The 15,520-nt window shown below is 43.0% G+C and overlaps 1 protein-coding gene across 1 annotated transcript; it reads right to left on the bottom strand.

Moving 5' to 3' along the window:
- Nucleotides 1-3,731: 3,731 nt before the first annotated feature.
- On the bottom strand, nucleotides 3,732-9,699 carry dhh (desert hedgehog signaling molecule; the record flags this gene model as incomplete). Its single annotated transcript, XM_084184689.1, has 3 exons — nucleotides 3,732-4,588; nucleotides 4,803-5,064; nucleotides 9,388-9,699. 3 exons carry the CDS (start codon nucleotides 9,697-9,699, stop codon nucleotides 3,732-3,734), a joined length of 1,431 nt encoding a protein of 476 aa, XP_084040815.1.
- Between the last annotated feature and the right edge of the window lie 5,821 nt (nucleotides 9,700-15,520).

The following is a 15,520-nucleotide window of genomic DNA, read 5'->3' as shown; positions in this document are numbered from 1 at the left end:
TGTCTCAGCATTCACTCCTGAGTCCTGACTTGTCACATGCAGGACCGAAACATGTACGTGTCTCACAACCGTTCACCATACTGAATTTGACCCAGATTTTTAATTGATGAAAACATGTCTGTCCACATTGAATCAACTAACCATAAATGGTTGGTTGTGCTGGTTTGGTTTTCATAACGAAATAGGTGCTTAAGACACTGGTTGCCCTGACAGGATTACCCAACTCCCATTCAGCTTTAGCAGGATTGGATTGGATTTTTGAGGGCCGGGACTTGTCGGGATTCTGTGACAATCTGTGACACTGTGCTGTGATTGGTCAAAGATGGTAAAAGGTTTGTGGTATTATGTTGTTGGGCTTCTCCCATTGGTCTGATTTGATTGAGTGTGTGCATTCCCATCTGCCCCTTCTATCTCAAGGATAATCCCCTGGATGGAATACCTCCACATCTGTGAGCTGTCTACTACACAACGCTAACTGGAACAATGACATTCAGTTTGTTTCCTTTTTTTATTTTTATGTATTTGATTTTGTACACATTTCAACTCCCCACTTTTACTCTGCTCCTCTCAAATGGGCCTGATGATCCTATTCTGCACACAACACTGGCCAGGTTCAATGTAGTCTTTGAATGATTTCCAAAACATGATGCTGAAAGAATATGGTATTGTCTTTCTCTCTCAACAATTAGGCTATTCCTTCTTCTAGACTAGGTCCATATTAATTAGAGTGCACCTATTGAGTATCCAGAATGAGGCTACCATGGGAAGATAGAGAATTTACCTGGACTGGATAACTCATTGCTATGCATTAAATTACTACATTTGTATGTACATTTCTATGTTAGTAATAGTATCAATAAAGTGTTGTTAGTTACTGTTGTAATTACTGCATTATTACACAGGCAGGTATAAGAGCAATAGCTGCAAAGACCCAAAAGTAGATATAATCCACAAGTATGATGTCAGGTCCTCCACAAGGGGGTGTATAACCTCGTATTACACATCACAGGATGTCCACACTGGGTAAATCTATGTGTGCGTACGTGTGTGTGCACGCTGTGAGGATAAAGGAGCTGAGAGGAGAACGTTTCAAGATAAATCAATGTGACAAAACAGAGACAACAAGGGATGGTTCCTTTAGGTTAATACCAGAAAGTTAGTGGCAATGACAGAAAAGGTCTCCTTAATACATAACCCACAACTCACCGATATAACAATCACCATTAACAATGGTCCTCTGTAGCTCAGCTGGTAGAGCACGGCGCTTGTAACGCCAAGGTAGTGGGTTCGATCCCCGGGACCACCCATACACAAAAATGTATGCACGCATGACTGTAAGTCGCTTTGGATAAAAGCGTCTGCTAAATGGCATATTATTATTATTATATTATAACAAGCTATGTTGCACATACACTTGTGAAATACTTGGAGAATCAGAGCGTAGAGATTCCATTGCTCAGGAGCCGGGATGGAGAATATGATTAAGATAAACACAGAGAGATATGGCAGCAAGGGAGAATATTAAGTCTGGGTTTCTTATTAACTACTGTAGACTGGGCCACCAGTTCTACTGGATGTCTGAGGTTTAACCCTCTCTGCTACAGTACACATGCACCAAGAAGGTCGTGCCAGGTTTCTCAAGTTTTTCATGTAGTCTTTTTGGTATTTTATTAGTATCCCCATTAGCTGTTGCGAAAGCAGCTGCTACTCTTCCTGGGGTCCACACAAAACATGAAACATGACATAATACAGAAGATGAATAGACAAGAACAGCACAAGCAGAGAACTACATCAATTAAACATCTTCTAACATCTTCTATTCTGTAAATGTAATTTGCAAACCCAAACCCTAGGAGAGACAGAAAGATTTAACGGAGAGAATCTACATGTAAAACAGGAACACAAGCAGGGTTGACCTTACACAATAATGCATGATTATTTGTTTAATTACACTTTTAAAAGACAACATAACAAATGAGGCCTTAGTTATAGTAATTACAATAAATTGCTACATTTATATATTATGATTCAGAAGGTACAAAAATAAAGCTTTTATTGTTTCTGGCACATACTCATATTTCCTCATTGTTTTAGAATAATAAAGCCTATAGGAAACCCACATTGTATGTTGGCTTATACTGTAGATGTTATCTAAATAAGATACATATACAATGGATTCTTGACAATGCACATGCTGATTCCGTTACTATGGCGAGTCCATTCATCTCTCAGGAATGAACTTGTATAAAAGCCTTCTAAAACACATTATCTTTGAAGACAGTCCGATTCTACATGCACCCGACCCAACCGTCAACACATTTACTGAATGGAAAAGAGGAGATACAATATTAATACATTACAATGCAATTACCGGTGAGTAAGATGCAAATATACCCTTTCGGGATGCATAAGGTTTAAAATTGTAGTAAAAGACAGGGCAGAAGAAAAAATAGGAGCATTAGTGGAAATGTAACAGTCCAGTAGCAATTACCAGTAGGACACTGGAAATGTAACAGTACAGTAGCAATTATCAGTAGGACACTGTGGAAATGTAACAGTACAGTATCAATTATCAGTAGGACACTGTGGAAATGTAACAGTACAGTAGCTATTATCAGTAGGACACTGGAAATGTAACAGTACAGTAGCAATTATCAGTAGGACACTGGAAATGTAACAGTACAGTAGCAATTATCAGTAGGACACTGTGGAAATGTAACAGTCCAGTAGCAATTATCAGTTGGACACTGGAAATGTAACAGTACAGTAGCAATTATCAGTTGGACACTGGAAATGTAACAGTACAGTAGCAATTATCAGTTGGACACTGGAAATGTAACAGTACAGTAGCAATTATCAGTTGGACACTGGAAATGTAACAGTACAGTAGCAATTATCAGTAGGACACTGTGGAAATATAACAGTACAGTATCAATTATCAGTAGGACACTGTGGAAATATAACAGTACAGTAGCTATTATCAGTAGGACACTGGAAATGTAACAGTACAGTAGCAATTATCAGTTGGACACTGTGGAAATGTAACAGTACAGTAGCAATTATCAGTAGGACACTGTGGAAATGTAACAGTACAGTAGCAATTATCAGTAGGACACTGTGGAAATGTAACAGTACAGTAGCAATTATCAGTAGGACACTGTGGAAATGTAACAGTACAGTAGCAATTATCAGTAGGACACTGTGGAAATGTAACAGTACAGTAGCAATTATCAGTTGGACACTGGAAATGTAACAGTACAGTAGCAATTATCAGTTGGACACTGGAAATGTAACAGTACAGTAGCAATTATCAGTTGGACACTGGAAATGTAACAGTACAGTAGCAATTATCAGTTGGACACTGTGGAAATGTAACAGTACAGTAGCAATTATCAGTAGGACACTGTGGAAATGTAACAGTCCAGTAGCAATTATCAGTTGGACACTGTGGAAATGTAACAGTACAGTAGCAATTATCAGTAGGACACTGTGGAAATGTAACAGTACAGTAGCAATTATCAGTAGGACACTGTGGAAATGTAACAGTACAGTAGCAATTATCAGTAGGACACTGTGGAAATGTAACAGTACAGTAGCAATTATCAGTTGGACACTGTGGAAATGTAACAGTCCAGTAGCAATTATCAGTTGGACACTGTGGAAATGTAAGAGTACAGTAGAAATTATCAGTAGTATACAGGCACCAGAGTTGAACCTATAGTGCCTTTAACCTAATGATGAAATGTCTTAGGGTCTAGAAAGAACTGTCCAAGCCTGTGTAACAGCCTAGCATACCAGTGTACACTCAAAACCTTTTCTTGCACAGAGTCACAGTGTCCTCCCTCAATGTCTCTGTTTATGGGTACAGCAGCCCAACTGCTTTGTCTGTCTGAAGTATTTGTATTCATGTACACGCCTGGGCTTCTGAGTGTCTGATTCACACAAACTCTCAGGCTCTTCTGTTGAGTGTTACAGTGAGTGGGCGTCTTCGTGTGCTCTCTCTCTGCCTCTGTGACCTGCGCTCCCAGTGTGCCCTCCCCCCGAACCAGCTGGGTGAATGACAGCAGCAGTCTCAGAGGCCCAAACGCCCAGTGTGCCAGTCTATGGTCCTCTATAAGTGCATAGCTGGATGCCAGCACCCCACCCACAAACAGAGTGCCGTGTTCTGTAAGGGGTGCGTATACACCCATCCCTTCCTCCTGCGATACAGATGAGATCCTGGATGGTTGTACTCGGCCGTCCGCTCCATGGATGAGTACATAGTCCCCCGGTTTGGCTCTACTGGCAAACTGAGCCTGGTACTCACTGTGGTGGAGTTTGTATTGGGGGGCAAGGAAGACCAGGTGGTGGGGAGTGAGGGCTAGGCGGCGGCCATCTTTTGTGGCCAGGACCAGGAAAGTGGACCTGCTCTCATGGTCTTGGTGTAGGAATAGAAGGACGCGGCTGAGGACGATGTGTCCTGACCCGGACAGGGCCAACACTCTGTCTCCAGGCTCCAGGGAGGCCAGGGTCTTCTGTTCCCCTCCGGCCAGGGTCACCCGGGCCCAGCCTGGGAAACAGCCCCCCTTCTCCACCGTCACTGAGTGATCTGAGGGGGGAATCAATAGAGAAGGACCTACTGTAAGATGACTGAAACACTATATTTTCTTAATAACATTGATATGATATAAGATGACATAAGTTATGCATGAATGTATGAAAATAATGACAGGAATAAATGTCAAATACATCCAAAGGCAAATCACTGGAAATAATGTATTTGTCATGTATTAAATATGCCAGTTAATATCCACTTGACTTACCAGCTTTGACGGAGCAGTGCACATGGTACTTGGACTCATAGTACACAAAGTCGAAGCCAGCCTCCACAGCCAGCTGGGCTAGCATGCCATACTTGTCTGGGATGCGGTCTGACGTGGTGATGTCCACGGCCCGTCCCTCATAATGAAGAGAGTCAGGGGGGTGATGGCCATCCTCATCCCAGGCCTCTGTCACCCTCAGCTTCGTCCCAGGCCAGTGGTTCATCACCGCTATGGCTAGTTTGTTGAGGCAGTCTTTACAGCGCTGAGGGACAGGGAGAGAGGGGTGGAGAGACATTTCATTAATACAATATGATATGATACCATTCAATTCAACTATGCTGTCATAATGTATCTACTGTATGCCAATAGAGTCATTCATTTGCTCTCAATTAAATTAGCCCTCTTATTTTCATGAGAATTAATAGGCTATTGGCGAGTATTTTCAGCATTATAGGCGGGTCTGTCAATAGCAACTCCAGGACTATTGACGTGTATGAACCCCCTTAGAGCGGAGGTACCAGAGACTGTTTTAATCATTAATTAACGAGGGAAAAGGAACTGCTTGAGACAGAGAGTAGATATGAGCCTGCTGTCTACCTCACCCACAATGACTCTATATTCACTCACTCACAGTCTCATTCAACCCCTTGTAAATCAATACCAAATACCACAACACTACTGTAACTAACTGTATTCCTCCTATTATCCCCTCTAGGTTATTTGTCTCTAGCCTGGTCTCCCAAAATGTTTTGCAACAGAAACTGTTCTGGAACCAGGCTAATTTGTCTCTCCATTGACATCATCAAATGTTTCTCTTCTGTATTCAGAGCTACTAAAGGCCACTGCCACCCTCTCCAACCTTTCTCAAACAATCAGAACATAAGAACACAAAGCTGCTGTAGCCATTCTAGAACATTCCTTGGCCTTTTCTGCAGGGTGAGGGAATAATTAAGGCCATTCAGTGAGTCAGTGTCACCTCTTTGAGACATTTGATCAGAAATGTGAACCAGATATACACCCACTACTGGGCCGCAATGATACATACTGCATTATGTTTGAATGTCACAGGTAGGTAGGTAGCGGCAGGTAGCCTAGCGGTTAAGAGCATTGGGCCAGTAACCGAAAGGTCGCCGAAAGGTCACTGAGCCGACTAGGTGAAAAATCTGTCTGAGCCCTTGAGCAAGGCACTTAACCATAATTTCTCCTGTAAGTCGCTCTGGATAAGAGTGTCTGCTAAATGACTAAAATGTATATGTAAAAAACGTAATATCACACAATAGCAGTTTCCAATATAATAATATAATGTGCCATTTAGCAGTTTCCAATATCTCATGTCAGAGGCTAAATCTCTGTACTCTGGTTAATACAACGTAACACTCTCACATTAGGTAATAGGTTCACTGTACAGACCATCAAACTGAGTCAAACTTTTAAGAGGCTCTGAAGCATTGGCTCCTGAAAGTCCCAATTCCCAAGGAATTGGAACCATAGAGATGTATAGAGATAATTGAAATAACCAATTTTTGCATGGACATTGCCATTGATGGCTTCCACCATTTTAAAATAGTAAACTGGGTGGGGATTCCTATGGGTTGGGCGCGATCAGCCAATGATCAGAGCATTTTCTTCTTCAAATTGGTTTGCCTAGTTCGTTGATGGCTTTAAGCTATATGACCGCCATCTAGTGGCCACAATAAATTCATGACACACAAGATTAGGTTCAAGACTCCAGCACTGCAGGGGACAGTAAGTCACCAATATTAGCTTGTACTACTTTCAAATGGATGCTGTCACCGATGCCATAATGGCACAGATACAACGTTGCAATCTCTATACATCTCTATGGTTGGAACAGAGTTCGTTAACCATATTTCAGAGAGAGAGAGAGACTTGGCAGAGAGAGACGTAGCTAAGAGGCCAGGGCCAGGCTAAGTGAGAGGGCAGAGATACAAAGGGGAAGAATGCATGGGCATGCACTTGAGAATGTGGCAGCCAGAGTAAGAAAAGAATGAGGGACACAAAATAAACTGCCTACATTTTTCTCGCCATGCCATTGAAGAGAGGCGTTTCATTGTCATTGAACTACAATAGTCGTTTTTTTCCGACGGTGCCATTACTTCAGCAGGCGGGAATTTTGTATAGGCGACCCCTCGGAGTGTCCAAACCCTACACAAAGAATGTCTTTCACATCTGGCCAGAGAGAGGGGCACATGCACACATACTGTACACACACACACACTAACGCAGACACACACACACATTGGTACATGCACGCATATACACACTGGTCCTCAGACTGGGCATCAGAAGGGCATACACACACTCAACCACAGATTTCCATCACATACTCTACACTCCTTCAAAAACAGGAAAGAACACATACTCAACTCCAAGCATCACCACATGAGTAACCTGCATTTACATAAGAAAAATTGTTGTTATGCTCAATTGTGAAGGATAGTCTTGATGTTACTAATGATGGTGAATTTTAAGAACCTTACAATTCGTTTGAAGATTACAGTAGGCCTATTGTATGTCTTAAATATCCCATGTCCAAGATCACACGCCTCTTGTATATCGATCGATTCTCACTTGACATCAGAAGTTGAGAATACCAGCCATTTGAGAGCAATAACAATACGTTTATTGTTCCACGGCCTCAACTCTAAATGCTAACATCACACTGTGACTTCCTTGATATTCTAAAGAGGTCAGATACGAGATATGAGAGAGGTCTGTGTTCCTGTGCTGCTGTGCCTGTGTCGCAACTCCTCAACTCCTGATCATATTTGAATGGTCATATGTAGGGTATAAAAATTATTGGAACTTTCAATAAATTCCCTGGTTTTCCCTAAATCCCTGTTGGAGGATTCCCGGAATCAGGAGAGAATAAGCAGGAAATCCAGAATCTCCAACCAGGATTTCTGAATGACCAGGTATTGTATTGAAAGTTCCTGGAATTTTGCAACCCTAGTCACATGGCATACCTGACTCTAATGTACACTATGCAAGGTTACCTGCCTGGCCTCACCTACGAATCCCTCCTTGTATGCACACACAGAGCAGTATAACCAGAGGAATCGTTTTATTACCAAGCAACAAAGACTTTGGTTAAAGATTAAGAGGAAATGATCACCGTGAGTTGGAACACATTCACCCAGAGAGTCATATTAAATTACATCCTGATCCCCCCATCTTATAAAGAAGGAGGGGGGAATATTAGACACCTGGGACAGAATTATTTGATTAAATAAGAAGTTCACACAAAAAGAGTTCAGCCAGAGACTGTAAACTGTCCATTACTGAAGTATCTATGGTTTAGAACCTTGTAACTATCCAGCCCACTATTTATTTGATTCCCTTTTATGAAATAACAAAATAGGAAATGCAGGGAAAGTGATCAATGAATCAACATCAGTTTATCAAGTTGGAGTTGTGGATTGGAGTTCCTGATAATGAATCCTGAAAATGTCACAAGGAAAGAACACATCCTCAGATCCTCAAAAAATTCTACAGCTGCACCATCGAGAGCATCCTGACTGGTTGCATCACCGCCTGGTATGGCAACTGCTTGGCCTCTGACCGCAAGGCACTACAGAGGGTAGTGCGTACGGCCCAGTACATCACTGGGGCCAAGCTTCCTGCCATCCAGGACCTCTATACCAGGTGGTGTCAGAGGAAGGCCCTCAAAATTGTCAAAGACTCCAGCCACCCTAGTCATAGACTGTTCTCTCTGCTACCGCACGGCAAGCGGTACCGGAGTGCCAAGTCTAGGTCCAAAAGACTTCTCAACAGCTTCTACCCCCAAGCCATAAGACTCCTGAACAGCTAATCATGGCTACCCGGACTATTTGCACTGCCCCCCCACCCCATCCTTTTTACGCTGCTGCTACTCTGTTAAGTATTTATGCATAGTCACTTTAACTCTACCCACATGTACATATTACCTCAACTACCTCAACTAGCCGGTGCCCCCGCACATTGACTCTGCAACGGTACCCCCCTGTATATATAGCCTCCCTACTGTCACTTTATTTTACTGTATATATAGCCTCCCTACTGTCACTTTATTTTACTTCTGCTCTTTTTTTCCTCAACACTTTTTTTGTTGTTGTTTTATTCTTACTTTTTTTGTTTAAAATAAATGCACTGTTGGTTAAGGGCTGTAAGTAAGCATTTCACTGTAATGTCTGCACCTGTTGTATTCGGCGCATGTGACCAATAACATTTGATTTGATTTGATTTGACAATAGTTATAAAAAAATCTGTATGCCACTACCTGCTGTAGTTCATCAATCATCCAGCAGAGGGATTCCCCTTATGAGCTGCAACAGAGAACCCGTTTCCCCGCACTGAAAGAGTATCCTCCTATCGGCCTGTCTAATACTAACTACATTACTGTACCACACAGTCATGAGTGACCAGTGACTTAAAAGGGTAAATGGAAAGGGCACCAAGTGAGTCGATGGGACCTTGACGTTGTCACACAGTAAATGTCATACAAAATCAAACTTAAACCTGGAGATAATTGAACTTGATTAACCATTACAAACACTGTCTGACCCAGTCTCTCAACTAGTCTTACCTTGGTCATGAAGCGGTCAGCAAGGGTTTTCTCCTCATCTTTGAAGATAATATCAGTGTTGTAGTTACACACCAGTTCATTAAAGCGTTCTGAGTTACGTGTGATCTTGCCCTCCACCCTCCCGCTGGCACCTAGGTTGTTCTCGGAAAGTTTGGGGAAGGAGGTCTTGTAAGGCATGGGGGTGAGTTTCCTGGGCCTAGGGCGGTTGCCATACCCAGGGCCTGGCCCGCACCCCTGGACCAGGGAGCTCCATGTGAAGATAGCGAGCAGGCCAAGCCGTGCCAGGCTTTCCCACCAGGAGGACACCTTCATTGGGAAGAGTTCTGGGTCCCTGGTATCAGTGACCCACCGTGCCCACTGAGCAAGCCCCGTCTCCAGCACTTGATGGCATTTGAATGATGGTGGTCAAATTTAGGTGGTGGTCCATTCCAGATCATGAGTTGTAAAGGAGTTATAATGTTTCTATAGAGCAAGGTTGGCCATTATGGATCAGAATCCACACTGGAAGTACAGGGACGCCATACTTCTGTAAAAATCCATCTTGACCCTTTAAAATGAACTTCAGAGTTACTCTCTACTGAACTGTTATATCCTCTTGCTGATTTAGTTTAATGTTTTGTTGATTACTCCCCTAATAATTTATGACACTTGAAAACGATTTTTCCATTCCAGAATGTTTCAGATTTGTCATCCGTTATGCTGTTCACAATTAATGAAAAATAAATAGATGTCATCCTTATCAGTCTTTGGAGGTACTGGTACCTGTTGCCAAGCAGGTGTTTCTCGAGCTTCCAGTCGCCTACCTACCTACCGCCTCTCTCTCTCCAGTCCCCGGGCAGTTCAGCAATAAGCAAACCTGACGCGCACCTACCTCACTGTTGCGTCTCTGTAAAATATCTCCTCTGCGAATTCTCCTGATCGCATTCTCAGAATCTCATCCCATTCCTGCCTCCAGCAATGCGCCTGATAAGTTTTGTTCGTCCACTTGTGTCTCGTGTCGTGTTGAAGCGCTCCTGCCCGCCGTGCTCCAGCCATTGGGTTCTTATAAGTGTCTGGACAAGATTGCCCTCCCTTCCTATGCACGCTCCCACCCAGACAGCACACGCCTCCACTTACGTTATTGCCGGACTTTATGTTGTTATACAGTAGGACTTGACCGGTCTTTTTCCCTCCCAAGAGGCAGAGGTGAAGATAACCGCATTAAACATTATGGTGATGTTGGTACATCTTATTACACACATACATTTGGAGAGGTCGACCAGGGGCGCTATTAACCTACTTGTTCGACAACAACACATTTAACACATACAACCATGGGATACAAAGGACTTATAAAAATAGGCATATGTTAGAGTTTATTGTTTAACCTAATAAAATATACTTTGTTACACATTTAACAGGTTGGTTAGAATTGAACTATCTGATATAGTTCCTACACAATAAACATCCTGATATCCCTCTGAACTTTGTATGCCCTTGTCCACAGATCATTCCTACTTGGAGGGATTCCCCACTACTGTTATTAGTTTATTAATAGATGAGAGGTGAAGAGGGTCCATGACAGAAAGGCTGTGTAAGAGCTTCCTGCTGAGTAAAGAGCCACTCCAGCCCTATCTGACACACACTGACACACACACACACACACACACACTACTGTCTCTCTCTGACTTCCAGCTTTGCTTTCCTTTGTTTTCTGGAGACCCAGGTTGACACCATGACCCCTGACCCCCCCTGATCCCCCTCAACCCAGCGCACCCAATACCTCTTAGCTGGAAACACCCCACCGGCCACTGCTGGCTCTATCAACATATTATTTGTATTCGTCTCAGGACAATAGCTGGGATTTGAGAGAGTCATAAAAAGGGGAAAGATTATGTCACAATGAAAGGGGTAATTAAGAATATGTATCTCCAGGAGTCTGATGTTTCTTATCATTTATGGAGGCTCAAATAAACAGAGCGGTCAGAGGTAAACGTTTGTCATTATCCGATTCTTCTAGCTTCCTGGAAATCTCCTGAACACTGTCTGTTTGCCAGTGGATACATTACATTTTACATTTTAGTCATTTAGCAGACGCTCTTATCCAGAGCGACTTACAGTTAGTGAGTGCATACATTATTAATTTTTCATACTGGCCCCCCGTGGGAATCGAACCCACAACCCTGGCGTTGCAAACGCCATGCTCTACCAACTGAGCTACATCCCTGCCGGCCATTCCCTCCCCTACCCTGGACGACGCTGGGCCAATTGTGCGCCGCCCCATGGGTCTCCCGGTCGCGGCCGGCTACGACAGAGCCTGGATTCGAACCAGGATCTCTAGTGGCACAGCCTTAGACCACTGCGCCACTCGGGAGGTTATACAATATACTGGCCATACAAAACTATTGTACTACAAAGTCTTGTGCTGCCTCTAAAAACAATTCACAGTCTTTTAGGAGAACCCTTTAGCCCTTCAGCCTATGATACATTGTGTATGACCCCATAGATGTTGATACATTACTCTCACGTGCCCCTCATTCTTTCCCGGTATTCAAATGTTGTTTCAACCATAGATATATATTACATAAAATGTGTCTGTATCAGTCTGAGAAGACACCAGGAATTACACTATTTATAGCCAGAGGTCAAACAGTCATAGCATAATAGTGAATATAGTCAAATTGTTATTTCTCTGAATAATCAAAATGGATATGAGAGAATACTGAGATGATACAGGCCAAAAAGGGAAAGCAGGGGAGTTTGTGGGAAGGTAGGAGAAGATGTTGAAGGGAGGGAAGGGGGGCTTCCTGTCCTTATGATGAACATGGAGGGAAGTCCAGGGCTGTCAGGATCGTCAGGGCCGAGACTCACAGATCAGAGATATCATAGTACATAATGACAAATGTAGGGAACGCCATGGTCCAGCTCAATCAAAAGAAGAAACTCCTTTCACATGAACTGAAACAATCAGTGATATTGATATTGTTATTTTGGAAAATGGATGCAGCCGGCAACAAAGAAGAAAATCGAGATTTAATCCCATCAGACATTAAAGAGAGAGGAAGGAAGCTAACGTCTGTGTGTTGGAGATGGAAATAAAGTCATTATTATTAGTTTTATTTGGGGGGTGGAGGTGGAGCCTATACCCCTCCCTCCCTCCTCCTGGCTCTTAACAGGATCGATCACTCCCCCACTCCCAGCCTAGTCCAGGATGGGAGTATATGGGTGAATGGCTGAGTTTCCTGCACAGCCACAGCACAGAAAACAAGATCTTTCCTGCCTGGGAGGGCTTGCTTACCAAATGGCACCCTATTCCCTATTTAGTGCCCTACTTTTGACCAGATCCCTATGGGCCCAGATCAAAAGTAGTGCACTATATAGGGAATAGAGTGCCAATTGGGACACAGCCTGGATTAGGGTTAGTCTACCCCCTCTTGTTTTAACCTCCAATGGGCGGGAGGCCTGTGTTTTGCACATGGGCCTCACGGTCAAAGTTTGTCTAAAGCTGTTAGAGACACTGTCAGGAAAATATTGCTCTCACATGTCCACAATTGGCAGATTTTGGCACTTAATGGAGTCGTAACTGTAGTGTTAGGTTAATTCAGGAAACAACTTTGGAGATCGTTCTTTAATATAACTTTCAGGATTTGTAGTGTAGTTACTGTAAAGCAGCAGTAGTTATGTTTTCCGAACAATGCTGGTTTTGACATCTTAAAGAAGTGTTTGTCTTTTAGAGCTGAATAGACAATCTGCAGGATCCACTTCCTTAGACGGAGGCCGTTGGGAAGGGGGTGTGTCTGTCTCTCACCCTGGCCTGTTATCAGTGTCAGGAAGAGGCATGGTGGTGCGTCAAGGAGAGAGAGAAGAGAGAGAGATTCATATCTAAGAGGATATAAGAACTCAACAGTTACCAAAATACATACAAAACAAAATTCATTTAAATCACAAAATAGGACAACACCTTGTCAAAATCACAGAATTAAAACATAGGAAGACATTAGCCTGGCAATAGAGACAGGACGCCATAGAAAAACATGTAAGGTCAGAGAGGAGAGACTTTGTAAGCACTGTGGGTCAGGTGAAGTACATCATGAGCAGCACTTCTCAAAAGGTATTTATCTCCTGAAATTTATTTAATTTATTTAAAGAAAGAATTGCAGGATTTCTTAAACTGCCTGTTGAGGGAAAATCTGCATTTTGTTAGGAGAAAACCTAGACAGTAGACCTAGCTCCAGATTATGTCCTGGCCTGTCATTATATGAAAGAGACAGTAGATCCCACATGTCATACACATGAGCCCTTGTAGATTTCATTTCTCAATTGTTGCTGTTTGTTCTCTTTTTTGTGTATTATTTTCCATGTATAATTGTTTTTGTTGATATATTTGTTGCTCAAACATGTTGTTAATTTATGTAATACTTCATATACATGCTTTGGCAACAGTTGCAACCACCCATTCACGCCAATAAAGCATGTATTGGAGAGAGCGAGAGCGAGAGAGAGAGATGCTACACTACAGGGAGGCTGAATGGTTTCTGGCTCCAGACCTCTGAGTCACCCTAATAAAGAGGCCTGTGAGGTGTAGGTATATGTGTGCTAGCTGCCCTTCACCTTAAAGAACACACTAATCACACTGTATATGTTAAGCAACATAGCCCTGTCACATGTCATAACGTCATGTGTACATAAACATGTTAAGTCCAGGTTTCAGTACAGTCCCTTCACTCACCCTATATACTATGTATGCACCAACAGGGGATCGCATGCACACACACATTCGCACGCATGCACACAAACACACACACATACTCTCGCGCACGCGCACACACACACAGTCTTTTTTCTTAAAATATAACCTGTTGGGAGTTGATGCGTTAGTCAAATGGACAATAGCGGACCAGGGTGGAACTTCCTGGTCTGAAACAAACAGGTCAGAGGTCAACCATAGTGCTACTGTACCTCTGATACTGTACCTGCTACAGTACCAGATTGAGATATCCTCCACAGCATGCATATCCCATTTACAGATAGATGTATGACAACACTCCACAACGCTTCATCATTTAGATATGGCTGATGTCAGAGGGTCTTCATATTAACGGGGACTGTGTGTGTTGCTTCCCACTTCAAGCTTCAAACTTCTTATCCTCGGTTTTACATTATTGACCGTACTGGGCTGGCTTTGATATTTTCTTATCACATTGTCTTTCCAGGACGATTCCAGCAACTATGGTTCCAGGCCATCACAGTACAGCTTGGCTCAGTAGTGTGAAAAGGGTATTGGAGTTCTTCATTTTCTGTGTGAGGGGCCTCGTCTGATGGGTCCATATCGAGTGGATTCTCATGTGTGTAATGGCTGTTTTATGGACAGTATAGCGGGTTCAGAGGACTGCCCTGCCAGTCTGCCTGCTGAGCCTAGTCCACCCAGTGTGTGAAGCAAGTGTGCCGTGAGTGTGCAGGCAGGGTGGGGGTCCGCCTGGCCTGCCGTCACCGTGGCAAACGGATAGTGTGACCGCCATTATAAGTTGATTAGCTAGAAAGTCTCTCCTTTTCCTGTGAGCAGCTCTGTATGTTGCCAGCCAACTAACAGCGGGAAGAATAGAACCCTAATGCATTTTGGCACACACTTCAAATGGCTGGCTGTCAGGAAAGCTAGTCTGTGTCTTTTTTCCCCTTGATTCTTGTGTTTTGACAATAAAGATAGCCTATCTCATCCCGTTACAATACACGCTGGCTGTCTCCCAACTCTTGCCTTGTCTCTGATATGGACGCTGAACTACCAGTCAGATAGTGGCCATGTGTTAGTAACCCTACTGGACCTCTGTCTGTGACACTACAAATAAGATAATAAAAAGGTGCTCTCTTCTCTCCTTGCAGTGAACTTTTAGGACCAGCGTTGTAACCACCAACCTTCTCAACTCGTAGCCTTCATCCAAATAAAAGAGGGTTCATCTTCCCCCAGTGTTTCAGTAAACAGAAGACAGTATTTAAAAAATAATTGATATAGACCTAAACCTCATGGCATAGTTCTAGCTGTGTTTATTTACATAAAAAGGTTTAAGTTCAGGGAAACATGTTCAGTGGAGTGCATAGTTCAGTGCGTTACAAACACAAAGTGCATTTGGAAAGAATTCAGACCCTTGACTTTTTCCAC

Source organism: Coregonus lavaretus, assembly GCF_964263955.1.
Source record: "Coregonus lavaretus genome assembly, chromosome: 20".
NCBI classification, from domain to species: domain Eukaryota; kingdom Metazoa; phylum Chordata; class Actinopteri; order Salmoniformes; family Salmonidae; genus Coregonus; species Coregonus lavaretus.
This window is presented reverse-complemented; position numbering and strand designations above follow the sequence as displayed.